The sequence below is a fragment of the Carettochelys insculpta genome, chromosome 2 (assembly GCF_033958435.1).
Source record: "Carettochelys insculpta isolate YL-2023 chromosome 2, ASM3395843v1, whole genome shotgun sequence".
Lineage (NCBI taxonomy): Eukaryota > Metazoa > Chordata > Testudines > Carettochelyidae > Carettochelys > Carettochelys insculpta.
Window position 1 is genome coordinate 269577783 of NC_134138.1, and position 25167 is coordinate 269602949.

At 45.8% G+C, this 25167-nt stretch overlaps 1 protein-coding gene across 3 annotated transcripts in view; it reads right to left on the reverse strand.

The window, feature by feature from the left end:
* Positions 1-265: 265 nt before the first annotated feature.
* The window catches only part of LOC142008145 (cryptochrome DASH-like), a 37658-nt gene continuing 12756 nt past the window's right edge, over positions 266-25167 (reverse strand). For 2 of the 3 annotated variants that reach the window (XM_074985155.1, XM_074985153.1), the window contains exons 6-14: positions 23129-23217; positions 20455-20528; positions 17561-17650; positions 15046-15125; positions 13989-14048; positions 11401-11561; positions 9120-9239; positions 6757-6933; positions 266-5023 (exon numbers count right to left, since the gene is read on the reverse strand). In XM_074985155.1, the coding sequence (XP_074841256.1) occupies positions 4913-5023; positions 6757-6933; positions 9120-9239; positions 11401-11561; positions 13989-14048; positions 15046-15125; positions 17561-17650; positions 20455-20528; positions 23129-23217 (962 nt within the window). In that variant the 3' untranslated portion in view covers positions 266-4912. The remainder of the gene's footprint in view (positions 5024-6756; positions 6934-9119; positions 9240-11400; positions 11562-13988; positions 14049-15045; positions 15126-17560; positions 17651-20454; positions 20529-23128; positions 23218-25167) is intronic. The other variant, XM_074985154.1, reaches the window with a different exon arrangement.

The window sequence follows — 25167 nt, forward strand, 5'->3', positions numbered from 1 at the left end:
TAAATGGCTGAGGCAGAAGGGGCTGCAGATCATTTGGCTGCAGGGAAAGGAGGAGAGGAACTTGACTGGAAGAAGGGATCTTACTTCTGGCAGAGCTTGTGTCTACCCCATTCCCCCAAACCCCAGCCTAGCCTTCTGCTGCCACACATGCTTAGAGGGACAGAAGGGAAAGATGGGAATATAGGGGGGAAAAAAAAAAAGACAATAGATTCCATACTGATAACAGCTATCTAATAAAATAAAAACCTGAGCTAGGAAACCACTTTTTCCCTATTACATGCTACATTCATTTTCTTAATGCTATGAATTACATCATTGGTGGAAAGTGTAAGCACCTTAGGACCAATACCAGAGTTGAGTTCTCCACAATGAATGCAATACAATGTACTTTAACTACAGTGCAAATTTTATCTTAAAGTGTTTTTTATTTTTGCAAAATAATGGTGATACTAGGAGAATATGCAAGTATGAGTCCAAAACAAGTGTCTTCATGGCATGATTTACACTTTGTTTCTTCATCCCTCTTCCCATTCTCATTCCCTCACTTCTACTTAGTTTTCTCCTAAATTGAAATTTGGAGTTATATTTGGAACAGATCAAGAGCTTAATGTTACTACACATATCCAACAGTTTGCGGTGATAGCATTCCACGTACAAGGCTGCAACTGAAGATGTCATACATGTTCCTGTTTACTTACCTACTGATTCTCACTTTGGGCCTGTTTCAGCTCCTATTGATTTCAATAGGACTGTGTTCCAGTCAAGGAGGGGGCACGCTCACATCTACAACTTACTTCTCTTTTGATTCCCCTTAACTGAGGCTGTGTCTGCATAGGAAAAAAAAAAACTGTGCTAATATAGCTATTCCAGCACAGCTGTACCATTAAAGGATCCTAGGGTAAATGCAGCTTATTCCCATAAAAAGTGCCAAGTTTACTCTTAAAATGTTGTCTGTACAGTAAAGTCAATTAAGGTGTGATTTTAATGTTATTTTTATAACTGCCTTAATGCAGATGCAGCACAGAAGTTTTTTTTGTTTGTTTTTTTTAAAAAAGAGACTTGGTGCTATAGCTTATTCAGTTATGGGAACCAGTGTTAAACTATGCTGCAAAAATATTCTTAGGAGCATTTGCCATTATGCCTGAGTCAATCCTTTTTTGTATAGTCTAAGCCCTAATTCTTGTCCATACTCAGAAAGCACGCTGATTTCAAGTCACTTTAAAAATTCATCTAGTTAAATCAGTGCAAGCTTGTTTAACATGCTAACTGTGGAGGTGCCAGTCACAGCTCCAAAGTCAGCCTTTAGTTCCATTTACATTTAAAAGCACGGATTCCACCTACGTCTTGTGAAAGACGCATAGGGGTTTAGATAAAGTTAGTAATACACCAGAACAGGTTAAACAAGACCTTACTCGGTTGAAGGCTTCTGCCTTCAACTGGTTCAAACCCCTCACTAGATTGATTTTAAACTGACCTTTAAACCAGACCCACTTTTGCATTCCTGGTTGTAATGAACTCAAGGGCCCTGCTCCCAGACTCCACATATCAGAGTCTGGATGACTCCTGCAGTGATGATGCCATGCTAGGGAAGATGAGAGGAAGGATCTCTGATGCAACCAAATCAGACCATTTAAGACTTTGACAGCAACTAAACACTTAAAATGGACCCAGAAAAGGGCTAGTTGCTGTTACTGAGCATAGAGCAAAGTTTTGAAACACTCTGATCTCTGTGCTGTAGATAGTGTGTGTGATAACATCAGGCTGGTACCACAGGCAAACAAAACTACCACGGTGACTGCAAGTCAGTTTCCAACTTGAGCTTGTTTTTGCAAAGCTCTATGGAGTGGGATACAGTTAAAGGTAACAGGGGTCTAACACTTCAGTCATACTGCCCTTTTGTCTCTATCAGAAGAGTGGAAATCAGGAAAGCAAAAATATTCCACTGCAAAGGTTTCAATCATAAAAAAAATCAGTGTTTTCAGTTTTACACTCAAGCACATTAGCAAATTCACTCAAGCACATTCAATATATCCATTTCTTATATAAAAAACAAGTACCTTCTCTCCATAAGATGTAGAAATGTGTCTACAATAACTATAAGCCCCAGCACAAAGCAAAGGCACTTGAAAAGTAGTCTAACCACTAGGCAATAAGATGAACCCACCATTACAGTTAATTACTAGTTATAAAGCCCGTTTTGACCAAAAGCATTTACATAATTAAGAGATTCCCCATTAAGCTATGTGTATGCTACAATATAAATTCAATTTTTACTAAAATTGATTTTAGCCTCACCTCCCCCCAAAGTCCACTTATTGCTGCCACACCAAATTATCAAACTGACTATTGCAGCAGTATTGCGAGAACTTTCCCCACAGTTCCCTCAGCCCCATCGCAATCTGGGTTCTCACTGGTGCAGTATGGGGAAAGAAAGGCCCCACAAGCAGTTCTGGATGTGTGATGTCATCTTCCCACAATGCATTGCCCTCCTTCCCCTACCATGGAAAGCAAATGGCCATTTTTTTAGAATGCAAGAAGGAAAAGTAGGGAATCCTGGTGAAGGAAAAAAATCAAACAGGCTGGCTTCAGAAGGTGACTGAACCATGTAAACTTGTTGCTCAGCTGCTTTCGCCCCATGGAAAGAACACCTTTAGGTATGTCTCGGGCAAGTAGCACACCAGGCAGAGGACTATCATACTGCCCTGGGATCACACATGTGACTGTGCCATCTCAACTGGCCTCCCAGCCACTTTGCTCCACCTTAAAGCCAGAATCATCCTCCCTCAAAATATTACAGGAAGAGACTACTGCTTGAGAAAAAGAGTAGGATACTAAAGTTGAGGAAAAAGTGTGAACGGTTAGAACTGAAGCCAACTCCCTCGCGCAGGGGAAAGAAAAGCAATATATGGTGCGCACTGTAAGGATGGATTTTTGGCTTCCCACTTCACTACACAGACATGTCCAATACAAGGCATGGAGCTCTCCAAGTTTCCACATGCCAAAATGACACTCTACCCTGTAATCACCCAGGTGTCTGCCACCTCAACTGGCCCTCCAGCCACTTTTCCCCACCCTTGAAAGCACCCCTGCCTAGGCAGAATGGTATGGCTTCTCCCAGAAAAGGCAATTAGCACTCTAGGTAGGGGACTGCCCTACCACCCTGGGATCACGCAGGTGTGTCCCCTCTCAACTGGCCCTCCAGCCACTTTGCCCCACCTAGAAATGAGAAACATCCTCCCTAAAGATATTATAGGAACAAGATTACAGCTTGTGGTATCTGGCCCCCACCCACAGTCTCTAAGGGGTGTCATGGGGTAGGTGGGGGAATTAGTTGAAGGACCAGTTGAAATGGTCCCTTCACCAGGTTTCTCTGGTGGGGGTCCAGCCTCAAATGCCTGTGACTGGTGCGGGCCATCCAATCTATAAGGCATGTTACAGGAATGCCAGATATCACAAGCTGTAATTTGTTACCCGTCAATAGCCAGTCCCCTAAGATCTTTGGCACAGGGGAAGACTTCCCCCTGGTCACAGCCAGCCCCTGAAAATCATTCCCACCTTTGGCACCCTCACCGCACACAAGCCAGAACATGGTGCTTTCTGACAGGATGGTCTGCACTGTGCCACAGGTATGTGCATTTATTGGGTTGGGTCTAGCCACAGGCTAGACCTCCACTGCATAGTGCCTGTGGGGGAGGCTGCCCCTGTACAAATGCAAACCACAGAAACAAAGTTTCTCAGCTGCTCATACATGCATGGACCGCCCCCCCCCCCCCCCGCCACAGCTGCCATGTGATGTGGTGGGGCAGGGGCCAGCATCAGCACTGAAAAACAAATCTCAGCCTCTCCTGCTATACCCTGTGCAGGGAAGAAGCCACCACTCCGTGCTGGGGCTATTTTTTCATGGGTAAATGTGATCAGTGCACTGATAATAAAGAAGGTTCTCTGCCTCTCATACAAGCATGACTCCCCCCTCCCCCCCACAGCCTACCTGCCATGAGCTTCCTGGTGCTGAATTCAAATACCACAGGCTTCCTGTTACCCAATTCCTGTGCATGGAGAGCAGCTGAGGTGGAAATGGCCAGAGCTGACAACCTTGGGGCACTGTGGGATACATATGGGACACCTCTCAAGGCTAATAAGGTTGATGTAAGAAATGGCATTTCCACATTAGCCTTAATTTGACCTTTTAAATTCAAACTTGATACTATGTGGACTTGCTTCAAGGGTGTTACAATATCAGCTTTAGCGCTCCCTAAAATTGACCTAATGGTATGTACAGTGAAGACAGTGACATTGTAAAATTGAGTTAACTGCCTTAAAAATGAATTTACCATACACTGTAGACATAGCGTTAGTGTCTCTGAATACCTACTTCTGGGACAGATCACATTAGCTGTTTAGCAGCTCACAGCAACAATTTAAAGCAGGAAGTGAAGAATACCAAATCAGATGGTGTAAATCCATGTATTTTAACTGGTTTGATAGAATTATGCTGACTTGCATCATCTGAGAATCTGGCTTTAATACAACCAGTTGACTTCTGAGGGGCATTTAGGTGGGGAAAACGTAATCACCACCCACTTGAATTTGGACAGAATACAGGGTTAACACCTCTGTTCTTGTTAATGGTATCATGGGATTCTGAAAAATACAAGTGACCATGAACTTCTCCTCCCTCCTAAGTAATCTCACTCAGTTGGCTCCATTTCACAAAGATTGGAGGTCAAAATCTTGATCCAGTTTAAGTCAATGGCAAAACTCCAGAGTTCAGTGTGTCTAGTATGTGTGTCATCCTTGGTTTGTTAAGTTATTAACAAGAGAGAAGTTAGCCAAGAACAGTAACCATCATCATCTGGAGTTTCCAGCAGGCAAAGTCACATCAGTCACTTTTCCAGGAGTGCAGGAACTGCCTTCACAATACATCTTTGTTGCGAGAGAAGTAAAAATCTATCCCTCTGTCCTTGTGTTGCTTCGATGCGTATGAGGGATCTTTTCTTCCCCTCAGAGGGTGGTCTCTCTTTTTCTGAAATTGAGGGAAGGGCAGCAAAGTGTATTGATTGAAACTAAAAGAACATCTGATTGTTATGTTATAAAACAACGTAGGCATTTCACAGTCATCAGGAAAAAAAAAATGTAACACTTTACAGCTCTAGCCAGATGAGAAGCAGAGAAGGCTGATGCTAGCCTAGGACTTAGGGACCAGGGTTCTGTTCTTGTGCCACTTTGGGTAAGTCACTCTGCCTCAGTAAATGAGTACACTTTCACCTCCATGATCCAGGAACATCCAAGATTTGGACTCTGGCAGGGAAGGAGGAAGTGGCTCTGTGCACTGCCACTCCGTGTCCCTCACAGCTAGAGGAATGGCAGTCCAGTGACGCACTTCTCTGGAGGCTTTTCCCCTGCTGCTTCCATAGTGGCAGGGGGCAGTGCCAGGGTGTTGAGGGGAATGTGTGCCCCTGGGAATGGGGTGCACCGCATCCTTCTCACATCCACACCCCAAATTTCCTCATATACACTCCCTCCCTGACCCCACATCCCACCCCAGTGCCTTTCATGGTCTGGAAAATTCCATAATCTGGCATACCCCATTTCCCAGGCCTGCCAGATTACAGAGGTTCAAGTGTTGTTCCCTACCTCACAGGGGCATTATGATACACAAAATGCCTCAGTGACTGGTTAATGCCCAGATACTACAGTGATGGGCACAAGCTCCAAAGATAACCAGGAGCAGACTGAGGCGGCAGAGAGGGCTCAGATGGGATTCCCAACTCACTTTACAAAAAGGTGAAACTTGGATTAAACTATTCATGCTGAAAAGTGATCTCCTTGGCCCCCAGTCAGTGTTCCCTCTCCTCACAGCCCTCCCCACCTCAAAAGAAAGGCCACTTTATACAATCAGTGATTTTTCTACTCTGGACTGCTCACCGAAATGTGAAACTGATTATTCAAACTCTCAGAGCCAAAGCCACAGTTCCTTACTCAGGCAGTCTCACTAAAGTCATGAGGAGTTTTGCCTAAATCAGGCCCTCAGTCCCAAACTCTAGATGAAGGCTAGTTTCACCCTTGCACTTCATTATCCTACAGAATCAAACTGCCTTGTAACAAGAGGGGACCAAAGTAATGAAAATCGGTGAGCTGAAATACACAGCTACTGGTCACAAACACCAGCAACAGGGTCAGTACGTTGCCAGTGCTCAACCCTAAGACTGAGCCCTTTGAGTTTTTTGCTGCCATTTTGTACAAGGCAGATCAACTCTGAAAAGTGACTCAGTACCAATGGCCTCCTGGGGACTTCTGCTCAATGAGTCTCTTTAATTCCAGGTGAGATGCCCTCAGTTTACCAGAAATACCCTTTAGGCTTGTAACTGCCAGCTCCACTGACATCTCTTGGGATCTGAGACTCAAGCTAGATTCTTTTCTCCTCATTACACAATCACCAGGTGTCTGTAGATCAAATTAAACTCACTGACCCTGGACAACCTCATGACTTCCAGGCATAGACTGAACAGAACTCAGTAAGCAGTGCTGTGATAGATGCGCCAGTCAGGGCAGACTAGAATCCAGTTCACATACCAGTTACATGGCTATCCAAAGTTCATTTGGAATTAATGTTGTGCTCAGTCACGGACCTTCTGAATGATTTCAATTAAATTGAGTCTAGTTTTCTCAAACATACCCAGGAGAGAACTACTCGATTTATACCCATACTTAGAGCAAGCAGCAGAACAAACTCCCTAGAAACTTCATAGTACTTACAGGCTTCTGGTTGATGTGTCTGCTCCATTCCTGGGCCAGGACAATGGGCAGTGGATAGGTCTCCCCTAGAGCTATCCCAGCTTGAGAGAGAGCAGCATTGCTCAGTGCCCAGAGTGTGTGTATCTCCCCTCCCTTTACACACTGTATTTCTGGAACCCACAGTCGGACATAATCTCCCTGCAAATGGAAACAATGGTGTTTGGGGGTCAGTCACTCACACCAACAAGGACTTCCTGTAACTGTTTCTCAACCTCTATTTAAAAAAGTACCCATTTTTCAAAAACATAAGTACCCCTAGAGTTCTCTCACATACCCTTCCTGGTTGAGAAACAGGGTCCTAAGGTAAACTGAGGTCTTGAAACAAGTGCCCATCAACCTTTCCAGATTACTGCACCCTTTGCTGAAGTCAGATTTGTTTTGCATACCACCAACTTACACCTCACTTAAATTACTTACTTACAAAAGCCTGCAAAAATGTCACAGCAGACTACTACTGAAAACTTGCTGACTTTCTACCATCTTATCAAGTAAATGCATTGGAATAGAAATATTGTACTTACATTTCAGCTTAAGACATATGAAATAGTAGAAACACGTCATTGCCTGAATGAAATTTTAGGCTGTACTGATTTTACTAGTGTTTTTATATAGCCTGTTGTAAAACTAGGCAGACATCTTAGATGAGTTGATGTACCCCCAAAGGTACATGTACCGCTGCTTGAGAAACACTGTCCTATAGCACCTTCCAAACAAGGATAGGAAAGTGCTTCAATAACCAATAAAGAATGAAGCTCTGAACTGGAGGCACATTATCCCCATTTTTCAGGTGGGAAAATGGAGATACTTAAGTCAGGGACAAGATTTTTAAACGTGGGAATCTTTTGAATAGGCGACCTGATTTACAGGAATGCCAAGAACACATACATCCCATTAGGGTCAACGGGGTGTGTTTAGTCTCCCCTGGAGCTTCTGTCCCTAACCCAGAAATAAGCGCCACTTCCCTGTGCTAGGACATGAGAGGCAGCAGGGCCTGCTACTCTGCAGGAAGGGGAGCCTCTCCAGGGCACCAGGAAGCTGGGGAAGGGTTACTTACCCTCAAAAACCCTGGTTCATCAGCAGTGAGTAAGAGTACGAAAGGGACAAATGAACCACACCCTTCATTTGTGCCCCGCCCCCCAAAGGTGAGGGTTGGGGAAACTTGACTGCAAACATCCTTTAATCTTATGGCTGTGGGTTTACTGTGGCAGGGGAGCAACTCAGCTGCTCCCGTCATTCCTTTCTGTGTTCCTCGTGCAGTTGGGCCTGCGTATGAACACCACATTGCACAGCGTCTTGACACAGCAGGATAGGGAAATGGCCATACAATACAATGCTAGAAATGGCGACATCTGCAGACCCACACTTCCCAAACCAGTAACTGGAAGTCAGATGGCTTCTTGCCCTCTGCACTACTAGTCAGGAAATGCCTGCAGTCTATGAGATTCTTCTAGCAGCAGCACCTGTTGAGTCAATTCGTCTACTCCGGCCACTGGGGCTGCTTACTGCATTTAAATTTTCGTCACCATTTGCCTACACCTAAACAGACCCTGAAATAACAGCTCAGATTGTAATGCTCCTTCAATAGATGCATTAGCTCTCTTAGGATTTTTTACTGCTGCCCATCCCCCTAGCATCTGAGCAGAAGATTAGTTATTCTTTTGTTATAAGCCCATTGTGCACATTTGTCTCCTACCCAGATTTTCAGCAGCTCCAAAGAAAACAGGCTAAGATGCACTGGGGCTAACATATCAGCATTACAGACAGTCAGATTCCTGGTCAATGAGAAGGGAGCACTGAAAAACTAATTCCAGCCAATAATCATGCCAGTGCAGGGACCTCCAAGGATGCAGGCAGTCACATGCTGCAGCATTCTCCTCTGACTTCAGCATGGCTATACGTGCCTTTCCTTTGGCAAGCTCAACCTTTGCTCATTAAAGAACAAAGATCAAACTGAATCATCTCAGATTTCCGGGAGCCACACCTGGCTACTTTTATAACAAATAAATGGGATCCACAGATGAACAGGCCCCAAATTTCCAACATGGAAGCCTAAAAATAAGGACCAAAGTCCACATTTAGATGCTTAAATGAGTGACATGATTTCCAAGAGTGCTCAGCCCCTCTGGCAGCTCCCACTGTAGTCAAGCCCCACAAAGAGTCCTCACTTTTGAGAATCTTACCAAGGTGAGGTTTCGATTTGACTTCATCTCATGTGCCACTTCCAAAACCACTGGAGTTTTGGTTTGCTTCCTGCTGGGGCAAAGTGTAAGGGAGGGGGAGGAAAAGAGCTGCACAGCTCTGGGGCATTTTACCATGAGACTTACATTGCTATCATAATCCAGGCCTTGTTTAATCACGTTAAACTTCCTGTTTTCCCTGGGATCGTTTCCAATGCCAGCGCTGTATAGCCAGTTTCCATAATTGCTGCAGACATCATAGTCCACCTTAAAACACACATGGGAGAGCAGTTAGGAAGGGCTGGGTCTGCTGTTCAGAGAGAACTAGGCAGAGGGAAGAAAACCATGTGGAGACAGCCATGGCTGGATGCACACCTGCACACAATGCTATGGGGTAGTGTTACAAGTGGTACAACCTGCCCAGTGCAGACACTATGATAACAGTATAAAAGTGTTTGCACCAGTACAGGAACAGCTGTACAGGAAGGGGAATAAGTTACACTGCGGTACAGCACCTTTATACTAATACAATTGCCTCCACATGAAGAGGGAGGGGTTGTCCCGCCTTATTTTTTTTTTTTGAACCCACTCCATAGCTACAGCTGTATGAAATCTGTGTGTACTGATCAGCCATGCCACACAGCACGCCCTCTTGGACAAGTCTGCTGCACTTATCACTCTCTGCCTCTGCTGCCTTCCCTAAAGTGTGTCTCAGCCAGAGGCACTGGAATCATGGGGGCAAAAGGGGCTATTCCTGCCCCCCGCAAACAACCCCCCCCCCGGCACCGTGGTGATGGGTGCCCTGAACAGCACAGAGGTACGCTGTGCTGGCGAGCACCCAGGGCCGTTAGTGACCATGGGGAACACTGAACTCACTGCTGCACACGGGACACAACCAACCCCAGGACCCACCTCGTCTCTCACTGCCCTTTGGGAAGCATTTAGATCCACAGTTCCTCTGAGCCCTTCTCCCTCCACATCCCGTCAGGGCCTGGGCCACCCACAAATTTGTTCTGCAGCACTGCTGGAGAAGGGCTGCTCCCCAGCACCCTCTCTCACTCTGCCCTCGGCAGCTCTAGGGTTGTGCTCTTCTACGCTCTTCTCCCTGCGGTGGCCAGGACAGGACTTTGCCACAGTTGTGGTGCTGAGTGCAGGGCCCAGAGTTCAGTGAGCTGACCTCAGAGGGTCTGCCCTCCACTCCACCTCACTCTGTGCTCAGTGCCTGCTCCATTGCTGCACAGAGCCCAGGAACCCCAGCACACCTAGCCCCAGAGTCTGGGAACCCCACCCCAGAGAATACGTTCTTTATAGCCCAGGATCTCCCTGTATCCCCAACCCAGGATCCTCCTGCCCCAGCGTCTATATCTACTACAGGCCAGGATCACTGAACACATCCAGGCAGCAGTCCAGGATCACCCTATCCCTAGGGATCTTCCATGAGTAAATTTGTATGACACTCTTCTACTATTGCGAAGTTTCCAATTTGTCCCTGTTATACTCCACGGGCCAAGTTCTGACCCAAACAGGTAGCAGAAAACCTACCCTCTGCATGAGAAGCACAGTATGGACATTGCCACCTCAGTTCTGGCTCTGCATAATTCCCAGGGACAGACTTCTCTGGGATTCCTATGTGACCGGAGCCACCAGCACATGTTCCAGTAGTTATGAGGGGCATGAACCCCACGACTAAGAGCCCCTGCACCCGCACCTTTTCCCCTTCTGCCAAGCACTTTCAGAGAGCCTCAAAGGGGTGATTCGCACCCCATCCCTGCTCCTCCTCTCCCACCCAGAGCTTGAACCCTGCTGCAGCTCAGCCCTCAGCAAAGGTCAGAGCCCCGTTGTGCTAGGTGCTGTAAAAACCCAGAGTGAATGACAGCCCTGAGGAGCCCCAAGTCTAAATTTGACAAGATGGGGAAAAACGAACTGCCATTCCCTGTTAAGGGTTCAGAGCCAAGGAGGGCCTGATTTTTCAGACGCGCTGAGCATCTGCAGCTGTTGGTGCTCAGTCCTTCTGACAATCAGGCCCAATGTGACCTGCCTGCAGTCACACTAGGGATCTGTGGTGTGGTCACAAACTGAGCTTAGCTCTCCTGCATCCTGATCCAGTGCCTTATCCACAAGGCCACTCTCCCTCTCTTTGCACTAGAAGATCTAAAGTCTCATTGCAGGCATCAGAGCTGTGCCTTAGCTCATGGCAGCCTTCTCATCGCTATGGGCAACGCACCTTTTCCTCACCCTAGTCTTTGCCTTGTATGCCAAGAGTGCCCTAAAGAGAGTGGATTAACTTCGATGATCCTTCTTTGACCAAAGCTGCCACTGAACACAACTGGAGTTCTCTTCCTTTAAGGCCTGTGCAAGGTGACCTGTTGTCAGTCACCTCCAGAGAGAATCACAAACCACTCCAATCACACGTTGAGTTCAGTCTTACCAGCAGGTACTCAAACCACTCGGCTCCCATCCTCCAGTCCAACCCCAGGTCCTTGGTGAGAAAGCTGGCCACATTCTGGCGTCCTCTGTTGGACATGAAGCCGGTGGCAGCTAGCTCTCTCATGTTAGCATCCACAAAAGGAACCCCCGTTCTTCCTTCTGCTGGGACAAGAGAGAGAACTAGGATGCAGCATCATCTCGCTTTCAACTGTAATCCATCCACAGCTGCACACACGTGGATATCCAAGTCAGGAGGGTCCAAGCCCATGTGTGACATGAGGGATAGACCCTCCCATATATGACCGTCCTACAGAACTGAATCAGGATGACAAGTGTAGACTTCTATAGAAATTGAACAGAAGGCTCCGAAATGGTTGTGATGGACTTATCGGGATCAGTGAGACCTTACAGCATACAGTCATGGGGTTTTGAACTGGGGCAAAGTGAAGAGGAACCAATGAGATTTACCAAATACAGAGGGGTCTCAAAGTGAAGGGACATGAATGGAAGGGTACACCTTTGCAGGTTAAATCAGGTGATGTTAGTAAAAGTTATATGGAAACTGTTGCATAGAAATTGCCACAATTCATTCTGCATGTGTGGAAGTGTGACTATATTAGTGACAGAGAAAGCCATGTTAGTCTATATACTATCAAAACAAAAAAGCAGTAAAGTAGCACTTTAACTAATATAGTCACAACAAAAAAGCAGTAAAGTAGCACTTTAAAGACTAACAAAATAGTATATTAGGCGAGCTTTTGTGGGACAGACCTGCTTCTTCAGACCATAGCCATACCAGAACAGACTCAATATTGGTCTGAAGAAGCAGGTCTGTCCCACAAAAGCTCGCCTAATATACTATTTTGTTAGTCTTTAAAGTGCTACTTTACTGCTTTTTTGTTGTGACTATATTAGTTAATGTTAAAAAGGCCAAGCATCAATAAAAGTTTATGAATTGGTTGACTTTCAAGTCCTGAAAAGATCCAAGTAATTTAAAAGATTATATTTTCTGTTCATGGACAGTAGTAACAAAAAAACCAGAAAAGAATAGATCCTAAAGACCTATAGAGTTTGATGGAGGATTAAATCTATTCTACAGGTATTTGCTTTCCTATATAAAGGAACAGCTAACGTAGTGGTGCATATTATTAAACTCTATAGGAATTTATGAGAAACGTAGAGAAGTTGTTATTGCTTATGAAATGCTATCGGACTTTTTCATAAGGGCAGATTTGCAGCTCTGATAAGACAGACATCTGCCACTGGCGCTAAAAGAGAATCATTACCCCACTCAGAGGTGATGAGAATAAAGGAAATCCTGATACAGTGGCCTACAGCTAGTATCTTCTCCATCATGCCTACTGAACATCCTCCCCAGACGCTGCACTGGGCATGGGTTATCGGGGAGGGAAGCCGTTCTGTGTACAGGTTGGACCTCCCCAGTCTGGCACCCTCAGGACATGACCTGTCTTGAATGAAGGAATTTGCTGGACTGGGGGAAGTTTTCTGCCTCCAACCCCTAGCTCCAATTCCAGCCCCTCTTCCTCCAGCCTGGCGTGCTGGTCCTGGCTGGGGGTGTTGGATATTGGAACCAGAGGCAGCAGACCCAGGTCTGGTAGTAGGGGGGGCAACCACAGGCCCAGCTGGGCTGCTGGACACTGGTCCTCCTTCCACTGGGCTCCCAGGACCAGGGCTCTCTGGTCCAGGAACATCCATGGCCCTGCTGGACTACAGATATTGCCAGACCAGAGAATCTGGGTTTTTGGAGATACAGCCTGTAGCATCATCCCCTGGCTGACTCAGGGAATCTCTACACTACACCAGGGATTGACCCATCAATTTATCATGTCAATGAAGACATGATAAATCAATCTTGTAGCTCCCTCCCAGTGACAGATACTCCAGCAAAGTGAGAAGAGTAGCCAGTGTCAACAAGAGAACAGCCCCTGCCAGCCTTACCACCTGGAAGACACTGAAGTAGGTATGTTGCCTTCAGCTATGCAATTTGCACAGCTGAAGCAGATGAATGGTAAAGCTAAGTATAGACAACCCTCAGACTTGGGCAACCTCTGCAGTGCCCTACTCTGCACCTCTGAGCCCCCTCCAGGCAGGGCAGGGGGAATGCAGGCAGTGAGGAATTCAGGGTCCAGCATGGGTAGCTCAGCACACCTTGAGGGGCTTCTGGAGATATGTCCCCCCTCCCAACACACACACTTCCCCAGTCACAGTCAGCAGCTCCAGGCTAGCCTCTGGGTGAGGAAGCAGAGAGGACCATGGGGGCCTAAGCATTTCCTCTCTGGTTCGACTAACTTGAATGCATTGCATTCACCTGCATGTGTGCCTACAAGGGCAGAACTTGGCGGTTAGCACCTGATAACTTGGTCCTAGGAGGCACTCAGCACCACAGATTGTCCTAGGTGGCCAGGTATCCTCCACTCAGTGAAGACAGGGCTCGACATTGCTAAACAAACGCTAGGTTACAGAGTTTGACTCTGCTCTCCCACACACCAGTGTAAGTCTGGGCTGACTTCCCTCAGCACTGACACCCACATCACTGCAATCAGACCTTGACTCTCATGTTCAACTGACCTTTCCATGCATCGAAAAGCTTGGGGTCCTTCTTCCAGGGCACCTCTTTATCCTGAAGTCCTAATGCGAAAATGAACTACATGTCAGGGAACACCAGCACTGGCCTACATAAATAAACAAAGCCGCTACGAGAGCATGAGAAGCCTTAGAACAGCTTAGGCTCAAGGACACACGTGGATTTTAAAATTAGAGTTGAAAGCAAAAGTCCTCTTATGATACCGCCTGTGTCTGCTCCCAGTTAGTGCTCTTCTTTGCTTCTCACCTCACTAGCAGGAGGCTGCAGTGTGGTACTGCAAGGGAAGTGTGTGTCCATACTCATTTTTTCCCCCCGCTCACAGGGTTTTTTTTTGTTTTTTTGTTTTTTTTTAAAATCTCACTCTGCCATTCTGTAGACTTTATAAAATCAAATTCTTAAAATTTCATTAAACTTAAATGTTGGATTTTAACTAACTGGCCAAGCTGCAAAATCTTCAGGAAAAAATCTGTGTACAGCACCTAGCACGTCGGTATTTCCATCTCAGTTTGGGCCTCAAGTCACAGGCTCCCGTGCTGTGGGGCATGCCGAGAAACAGTCAGAGGGATGCAGAAGGGCCCAGGCCAGTCTCCACAGGAGATGATGAAAGAACACCCCTCCCCACACCCCGCCCAGCCATCCCAGCCCTGCTCTGCCGCTTGTTCCTCTTTGGCTCCAGCCCAAGCCCTGCCCCGAGCTAAGGCCACAGCTTTCACCCCCAAATCACAGCTCCCACTCCCAGCTTCCTGCCCAACCCCGCTGCAGTACCAGCCCTGGCCTCAGAGTCTGCTCTCAGCCCCACCTTTGAGCCCCTGGTGGGGGGCAAGGGGCACTGACATCACATTACAGGTAAGGGAGAGCACTGCATAACAAGTCAGGCCCCACTGCTCCACATGACAATTGTAACTTCACTAAGTGAAAGACAAGGTCAGTGGCATACGTAAGGCCTACAGTCGCAAGCAACTGGGTCAACAAACACCTTTAATATCAATACTACAACATGGCTTCTGAATGGGAATTGTAATTAATGCACCTTAAACTCACCTTTCAGTAGGAAAATCCTCGTCCCATACTTCAGGGCCACAAATCGGAAGTAATCTCTCCACAGGAGTTCAAATATGACCCTAAAACACAGTTGCGTTTTCACTTTTGGTTTGATCGATTTAAGGGGGGATGAAATCCTGACCTCACTGAGTCAGTGAGGGCTTTGCCATTGACTTCAGAAGGGCTAGGATGTGCGTCAACCACTGTTTACCTAATGGAAATCACTAATCACAACCAGCGTTTTTTTTTACATCAGAATGTTTGGTTGTGTTACCAGCCCATGCACAAAATCTACTGGCCTGAATGTTATGAGGATTGTAATAGAAAAAGCCTTCACTGCATACAGTTTTGTTGGATCTCTTTCCAAACACCACACCAAAGCTATGTCGAGCTTACAGTGATTTGCCTACATCTTCTGACAAAACTTCTGTTGACAGATCGCAGCCAAGTTGTCAAGCAGATTGCAGGAGCGATCTGCTCGGTTGAGAGTGTGCAGCTGGACTGCCCGATCGTTCGCTTAGCAAAATGGCCAACTGGAAGCACAGCAGACGGGGCTGCCCGGTGTCCTGGAAGCCCTGCCTGTTGCCACAGAACCGCCCGAAATGTCCCAATTGGCTCTCTGTTGACAGAGGCGCTATTCCTCGTGGGAAACGGGGTACAGCTGTTGACAGAAGTGCTGCGTTCTGTCAACAGAATGCCTTGGAAATCTGGACACTCCACAGGTTTTGTTGGCAAAAACGGCTGCTGTTTTGCCAACAAAACCCTCTAGTGTAGACATAGCCCAAGACTTGAACAGAGCTACAGCTTCCAATCTGTTCTCTAGAGTTCAGTTCTGCATTTGAGAGGTCCTGAGGCCCTGACTGGGCAAGACGTGCACAATATTCTTGAGAATATTCCTCAGTGTTCTGCTGAATGAAGGCACTCAGCACCTTTCAGGAGTGTTCACTGACTAGCAGGATCAAGCCATTGGTGCTTATAGCTGCCTGACATGTAAAGTCAACAGTTCTCTGTGCACAAATAACTGATTTGATAAGCCAGAGCTCCTAGACATCCGAGACCAGAATCATTCCCTGGCTGGAGATCAGTGTTCTGCTCGTCAAGTGTTTCTGCTCACAAGATCTCTCTGGGAATCTGTCTTACATTATGGGTCAAGATACTGCACCAAATGCTGAATGAGAAAACTACAGTCACGCAAACATGCTAAAATAAACTTTGCACAAACCATCAAAGGGACAGTTTGTGTTCAGGACTCTTCTGTACTTCCAGGATTGGGATGTGTTCTGCTTTTTCCATCATGTCCTTTCCCATGCATTTGGAAATGGTTATCATGACAGCATCTGCAGAGGCTATTTGTTGGATATTAGAGAGAGACGTGGTTGGAAAAAAAAACAAAGCACAAAGTTTGGACTTGTGTTACTTTTTGTAAGCTCTGACCTGTGTGAAACACACTATTTTTAATCCAAATTTTGAATTTCAACACAGAAAGTTTCTGACAAATTTTCTTGACACTGATTTTTTTTGACCAGCCAGAAAGCTGGCTAACATTTATTGGAAAAAAAATTAAACAAAAATGGACTTTTGTTTCTTGTTTCCTCAACCACATCTAGCATTATGCGCTGATCCTGCACACACATGTGCATATACTTAGCTCTCTGAAGGTGAGTAATGCCACTGAAATCCATTGAATGACTGCTGGTAAACAGTTAAGCATGCATAAATGTTTGCAGGATTGAAGCTGTAAACTGCAGCTTAAGATTCCTGCATACCAGGGTGATATGACCAATACAAGAAGGCAGGACAGTTACACAGGGAGTCTACTGTATTTTATAATATTGCAAATATGGGGTCAAATTCTGATATAAGAAGTCTCATTTGGCCTCACTTTGTAAAGTATCTTGGGGAATGATAAAGGAATTACTTTATTAATACAAGTTGAACCTCTCTAGTCCAGCAACATCCATCATGATTTTAAGTTAGCTGGAGGACCACTTATCATAGCTGTGGCCAAGTTTTCCATGGTCCTGTAAAGTTGGTTTACAGTCACCAGTCCTGGCTCTCATTGTTCTGTGCTGTTATTTAGCTGTAATTGAAACCTAAATGTCTTCTAAGAGCCCAGTAAGCAGTAGTAGGGTTGGTAATGTGCTAGACAATATTGACCTCCTGTGGTCCGGCAAATTCTCTCATTGAGCACCAGTCAGGTCCCCAGGGTGCCAGACTAGATACTGATAATTCAATTCAACCTGTATAATTTTTATTATTTCTAGTAATAACTAATCATTTCAACTTAAGACACTCCAGGCTTTTTAGTGCCCAGTGCGGGCTAACAAATCCAACTAACTGATATTCGAAAGACAAGTGCAATGGGGCCCAGTGGTAGTCAGCAAATAAGGGCAGGAAACACCAGCGTTGATCCAGAACAGTAGTCATGAATCATTTCCTCTCACAGAACCTCTAAAACTAGATGTAAATGCACATTGCAAAGAAAGAAAGCCACGTTGATCTGTTTGTGCCCTACCAGTATGTGCTCTGATTTGCTGTTCTCTCTTTTTCATACTTCCGGATCTGCTCATAAATATATCGGGGTGAAATGCAGCCGAGCGCCAGCCTGTGAACACAAGGGAAATGTTTAAAAATCATGACCCTTAGAAGGAAATGAGATCTTTAGGCACACAAAGAGAAAGGAAGGGCTGCCCTGTGCTTAAGAGGCTGGACTAGAACTCAGAATAGCTTTGTTCAGCACACAGTTCTGCCACTGACTCCCTGGATGACGTTGGAGGAGTCATGCAATCTCTTTCACTCAACTTTACAGTGGGTGTGATAATTCCTTCCTCATGAGGAGAAATTCATTCAGCTCTATAATCCTACAGAGGTGAGAGTCATCGAGTAACTAGACAGAAGTTTGAAAATTCTGCCCGAGGTGGTTTGCCCGAATTAGTCAGTGGCTCAGTGATTTAACAAGTGAATCAGTGACAAAAATCAGAAGTGAAATCCAGAAATAAATTCACAGGCCTCTCTTCCTCCCATTGGAAATCCTTCCTTTGAAAACCAACCTATTACTCTGCAGCAAATGGTGTAGCACTGCAGAAACACACACTATCTCTCTCTCTCTCTTTTCTTTGCATCCTTGCAAAAAAAAAAAAACGTTTTTGTGAGGAAGCAAGGAGAATCTCCTCTCATAGCCAAGCACCCCTCACTGCTGGAGCCCTCTGTTCAGGCAGCCAGTGGAGGAGGTAGGGTAGCAGGGGAGGGGGAGAAGGTAAGTTGTGGGGAGAGAGGGATTTGGGGATGCCCAGGCCACCCAGCTGTGTATGGGGAGCACAGAGATAGAGTTCCCCCTCCCTCTTCCCTCCACTCAGCAGCTGGCACTTGATCTGGGTCACAAAGCCCCAGAAACTTCCCCAGGCTACAGGAAACACTGTACCACACAAGTAGAGGCTGGGCCAGAAGGGGGTGGGGGTGAGGCTCTGCAGGGGATTTGGATGTATCAGGCTTAGGCTGACAGTGGGAGCTGCTTCCTATACAAATGACCCCTTCACCACCCCCATAACTAGTATGCTCCCCAATGATCCCCCATACCCCCAGTTCACCAAGCCTCATGCCTTAAATCAGGAGCCCCCCCAACACCCAGACTGCCCCCCACTGAGCCCCAACCAGCTGCATCCTGACCCCAACCCACCAAGCTGCACTCCCTCTGACCTCCAAGCCTTAGCCACCTGCAGAGTCCCATTCCACTTGCACCCAGCACTGAGCCCCACTGAATCCCCACTGAGCACTGAATCCCCACCATCATCCCTGCATCCGACTGTCCCACACAGAAACCTGGTACTCCTTGGTGAATTCTGCACCAAAACATTTCAAAAATTAAATTCTGCAAAACTTGGTATATTTTAACTGCCTAAACAGCAGAAACACACCAATACAATCACACTATTTTAAAATACTTTTCAGCAAACAACTGAAAATGGTGTGATTACTTTGTGTTATTCTGACAAACATAACATGCAGAATTTTAAATACACCATGCACAGACTTTTTACTTTTTGGCTCAGAATTCCCTCAGACGTAATCTACAGTACTACTGATTCTAGGCACACCAGTGAAAACTTCCGGGATCTGAGACATCCTTTTACCTTGACCTGACTTGAATTTTATCTGACTATCCCTCAACTGGACAGTCAATGGAGGAGGTGAAAATGTTTAAGCAACTGATGAATTTTGAAAATAGTGTGGAGACAAAAAGTTTTCGACCAGTTCAGTATTTCTATCAGCAAAGTTAAGTGACAGGTGCAGGAAATGTGACTAGCTAGAATTCTATTTGATCATGATTATTTTATCTTCTAAACTCCATCTCACAAACACAAACAGAGACATAACTGCTGTTGTTGTGGAGCATAAAGTTTAGCGTAAGCACTTCAGCACACAGACCCTCCTTATTACATTTAGAAAGCACTTAGTGGATCGTGGACTTGATCAAAAATAAACCAAAAAGTCACCCTAACATCCTGCCACAAAGCTGCAGGCCCTGAAAGTGCCACTAGGTGACCCTAGCTTCCTTAGACAATATAGATCCCAATTTGAAAAGGAGAAATATAAAATTTTAATAACTTCCATCGTTGCATGCCATGTGGCGGTAGCTATATTGATCCCAGAGAGCAAGCATGAAAACTTTTGTCTTTCACCAACAGAAGTCGTCCAACAAAAGCCATTACCTCACCCATCTCGTCTCTCTAGATTTTAATAAAACAAGAATGTTCCTAGAAAAAAATACGATGCGATTGCAGTTCAGTCAGGGAAGCAGAAGTCTTCAGTACCATGTGATCCTGTACTTGATCCTTTGCCAGCTGATTAAATATGTAGCACACCCCACAAAACCTCCCCCCATGCTAGGACAAATTTGGTTCTGTTACACTAGAGTAAATTTGGAGCAGGATGGGGCTCGTGATCTCTACATAAAAAAAAAGTATCACATCTTTTAAAAAAAAGCCCAACAGATCAGATATTCTAATGTCCTCTGGTTGTTTTGCACCACTCCTGCAGCGCAGAATGCGCATAAACCCAACAGATCCAGCCAGGTGAAGATGGCCTGTCTGTTTCCCATGCGACTGCCTGATTCAAGCTTTCAGAGCAACAGGCACTGCCATGGCAGTTCTGTGCCTCTGCCATGCACAGCTACAACAACAGTCCCTTGTGAGCTGCCAGCAGCTGGCATTCTGTGGAGCAGCCTGGATGCTATTCGCTTTGCCCTCAGTCACCAAACCTGTCATAAGCTGAGAGACAGGCATAAAGGCATTTTACAGCTGCCGTTGCATTCCAATAAGCTGCACCAAAGGCATCTCAGACACAAACACAGGTCCATATTAACAGCACCTGATGTTTCAACAGCCACATGAAACCAAGGAAGATATTTACCAAGGTGCAAACTTGGTTGAATAATCGATGCCTATCAGTCCGTTTCGAGTCTCCTTGTATGATGCCACCAGGTTCTATCCAAACAATAGAAGGGAAAAATTAAACTTACCTAGGCAGCTGACAAATTAGGCTTTCCTGGATTAGTAACAGAGACAAAGCCGTGCTAGTCTATATACTATCAAAACAAAAGAGCAGTAAACTAGCACTTTAAAGACTAACAAAATAATTTATTAGGTGAGCTTTCGTTAATGGGCACAAAACAGACATAAAAACACTCCTGATCCACAAACCAGTCAGCTGACATTTTAATGGAGTGGGCTACTCTGTTAATGACTTAAGAGTTTGCGTGTTACTAAAGAGGAATTTTCACACTACTTTGGAAAGAGAGGCTGCTGAACTCTCTTTTATATTCAAATTCGGCACATTAACACAAGGTTAGAACCAGGATGCAAATTTTCTGGGTCATTATAGGGGCTCTTTTACAAACTTGGCTTAATCTAATTTGTGACACGCACCCCGCTGCCCCTCTACTCTGATTTGCTCACCTTGATAATATTTTTCTGATTTGTCAGCCTTGATTACTACTTTCGGTTCTCTATGCCTTAAATATTGAGTCTGTTCTGGTATGGCTATGGTCTGAAGAAGTGGGTCTGTCCCACAAAAGCTCACCTAATAAATTATTTTTTTAGTCTTTAAAGGCTACTTCACTGCTTTTTTGCTTTCCCAGACTGTATTAGATGGGCATTTTTGCAAGGCAATGGTCCCTCTAGTGACAGTCCAGCCACATTATTTTGCTGTCAAATTATTTCTGCCAATACATATTTAATGGCCTTGGTTGTTTTTATAACAGATCCTGGATGATGCGTAATAAATTCTGCTTCCTGCTTTACCTGATAGTTGATTTTTACAAGCACAATGGAATATGATCCCCCTGATCCCTACTGGGAGTGATCAATCAATGAATCTGAACCAAGGACTGAACTTCCAGAAGCCAGTTGCCATGGGAGTGGACAGGCTGGCCCCCTGCTTATTTGAACTTCAGCTGAGATTGGAAGCAGTTTCTTTTTATTTTTGACTGCCCCGGGCTCCAGTTCCAGGTTCAAATTCTGATCTCTGTCATACCCATATCAGCCAGGTTTGCATACCTAAGCCAGATTTTCTGGTTCCAGAGCATCAACATGGGGTAAAAGAGGTTGTCAGGGAGCCTGATTTTCTGCTTGAGCGGGGAGGGTTCCACTTCCGGTGCACGTTACAGCAGCCTACAGGCTGCTCTAAGTTGTACATGGCTAACAATACCCAAGCAACAGAGAGGGAGCCGTGCTAGTCTATGTACTATCAAAACAAAAAAGCAGTCAAGTAGCACTTTAAAGACTAACAAAATAATTTATTAGGTGAGCTTTCGTGGGACAGACCCACTTCTTCAGACCATAGCCAGACCAGAACAGACTCAATATTTAAGGAAAGATGATGCCTGCCTGGATCTGGGTGAGTTTTTTCATGTAGTAATACCCAAGCAAGTACCAGTACCACAACCACAGCGCATCATACCCCAGCCACTTCTTCTCCCCACCTGACCTGCCTCTCTGCTGGAGACTGAGGGGCACAAGGGCCAGCTGTGACAGCTCTGCGCCAGCTGGGAGCCCAGCGTGAGAAGGAGGAAACCTAATGGGCTCCTCTATAACAAGCGAAAAAGACAGATTTAAAAAAAAAAACAAAAACACAGGTGCGACATTTGGAAAGCTGCCGCGAATGCCCTTTCCTTCAAGAAATCTCTCATCTTTTCCTATCTGCATGGGAAATGTTAAAAGATTTGCCCACTGCAGGTTGAACCTCTCTAATCTGGAACTCTCTCATCAGGCAACACTTGTAATCCAGCATGATTTTAGTTAGCCAGATGATCACTTAATCATATGTCTGGCCATGTTTCCTGTGGTCCCATAAAGTTTGTTTACAGCCACCAGTCCTGGCTCTCTGTTCTGTGCTGTTACTTAGCTCTAATTTTACCTTCTAAATATCTTGTAAGAGCCCAGTAAGCAGTGGAAGCGTTAGTAATACTGCTAGACAATACTAACTCCCGTAGTCTGGCAAATTCTCTCATTTGGCGCCAAGCAGGCTGCAAGGGTGTTGGACAGAAGTTCAACTTGTATTTGTCCCAGACACATGACATCCACAATCCTGACCAAAACCAGAGCCACGCCAAGGTGAAAGCACAAACCCCTGCAGACCCATATCATTATGGATCAGACATGGAGGATGGGCATCTAACCCACACCTGGAAACAGGTCAGATAAACATGTTCTGCTGTGTTTACAAACAAATCTGTCCTGGAGAACAGTAAACTGCACATGAAAATTATACTACAATAATGTCATGGAGATCACAGACCCTCAGGTTAAATCTATGCAGCGTGACCTGGTGGATAAGGCTTCTTGGCTCCAACCTGCTGGGTGATTTTAGGCAGCTCACTTTGTAGCCCAGTGCCTCAGTTTCTCCATCTTTAAGATGGAAATGACAACACTGACCTCCTTTGTAAAGTGTTTGGAGATCTACAGATGCAGAATGCCACATAAGTACTGAAGACATCACAGCGGGAGCTGAAATTTCTGCCTGCCCCACAAGACTGTCCTGGCAGGGAGAGGTAGGGGAGGATGCTGGGGAAAATGCACCCACTTACTGTATCCCAGAAATAATCCTGCAGTCTCATTAAGGCCTGGGTTTCTCCTCCACTGCAGGGGAAGGCTGTTCGCGGATCAGTCAGAGGATCTGCAGTGGAAAACTACAAGAGTGAGCCGCTGGAGGCAACTCAAAAGCCAAGAGCTGAAAAAGCAAGGGAGACTTGCCTACAGGGCTCTGGGTTCGACTCCTGCAGAGTCAATATAGAAACACTGGTCTCCGTAAGGGCAGAACCACACTACAGCAAAACGTTAAATTTAGGTAGTGATTCAACTACATTAGTTATGTAGCTAGAGTCAAGCTCCGTTCATTTGGGCTTCTACGCCGTCTCCACTAAGAGAGGTTGATGGGGGCCTGTGCTCCTGTCAGTTTCCCTTACTTGGGACAAGAGGTAGGAGTGCTGTGGTTGACAGTGATGCCCTACATTGGGCTTGGCAACCTGTGGCTCTGGAGCTGCATACGGCTCTTTAAGGAGCCACTTGCAGCTCCCAGTGCTGCTGCCTCTGTCTCCATGTGCGGCTCCAGAGGCTGATGCCGCTTCGTTTTGTTGTTTAAGCAGTAGCAGCCTCCAAATCCGCTGAGCGGTCAGCTGTGGTGGAGGGGAAGCCGGCAGGGCAGGGAGCCCCAGAAGAGGAAGCTGGGGCAAGGTCAGCCTGCAGGAGAGCTGTGGGGAGGGCAGCTGAGCCTGCCCTGCCGGAGCTGCACAGCCACATGGAGAAGGAGGTAGCAGTGGGGAGCAGTGGCAGTGCACAGAACTCCTTGGCTGAGCCAGGTAAATCCTGGCGTTGGGGGGCAGGTTTGGGGCTCAGAGGGTTAAACCTAGAACTGGTGGAGGTGGTTTGAGGGATGGCAAGTAAAAGCTGGGGGATGGGAGCAATGTAACTTTAACTGATACAAATCATTGTGTGCACTGTTCTTAAAACAGGGGTTACAAGAAGTACAGTTAGATGATGATTATTCTATAGTATTAAGGACTTCCTCATATGCATGTGCACTGCAGCTCTTGAAGTATTGATTTTGTAACTGAAAGTGAAAAAATGGCTCGTCACTATTTCGGTTGTAGAGCCCTGCCCTATGTGTTCAATTTAGTGCATCCCCCACTAGGCAAAATAAATCGAACTCTGGAAAGCTGACTGCACCAGGGTCCATCTTCCCTGTAAAGACGAACCCTAATACATGAATGCGGGAGTTAGCCCAAGCAGTAGACATACGCTTTCAGAACATTTTCACATTTGATGCTCACTGATGACCCATTGAGAGGGAGGTAGTCTTCACACACATTCCTAGACACTGGCTGTTGTGACAATCCTCTGTCCTTCTACACTGCCATCCGGGGTCTCTGGGAGCACGAGCTCCTTTTCAGCAGCTCATCACACACAGCTTTCCAGGGATTAATGTGAGTATTCTCAGTATTGATGCTAGGTGGAGCTATTCTCTGCTCTCAACTAATATGCTTTCCTGACAATACACTGTTTCATGTAAGTGAAACGGAATCGAGGTTAAGATCTTTCCTTTCAAAGCTGAAGTTCATTTCTAAAGCATACCATTTTGGGCTGTTTTAAACTGTTGGGCACGTTTGTACATTAATGTGTAAAGAGCCAAACCATTTAAAGACTTTCCAATCACTTAGATTGTAAAACAAGAAGCAGCCCTGTGGCACCTTACAGACTAACAGATATGTTGGAGCATAAGCTTTTGTGGGCAAACACCCGCCCATGAAAGCTTATGCTCCAACATACCCATTAGTCTAGAAGGTGCCACAGGGCTGCTTCTTGTTTTACAATCTAACTCTGCTACTTGTCATCATGCAAGGCACTGCACTTTGATTGTAAACTGCTTCACGTAGAGCCCATCTGTTTGTACAGGTTGAATCTCTCTAATCCAGAACTTTCTTGTCCAGCAACATCCATAATCCAGCACAATTTTAGTTAGCTGAATGACCACTTATCATGGGTATGGCCAAGTTTCCTGCAGTCCCATAAAGTTTATTTACAGCCTCCAGTGCTGGCTCTCCATGTTCTGTGCTCTTACTTAGCTGTA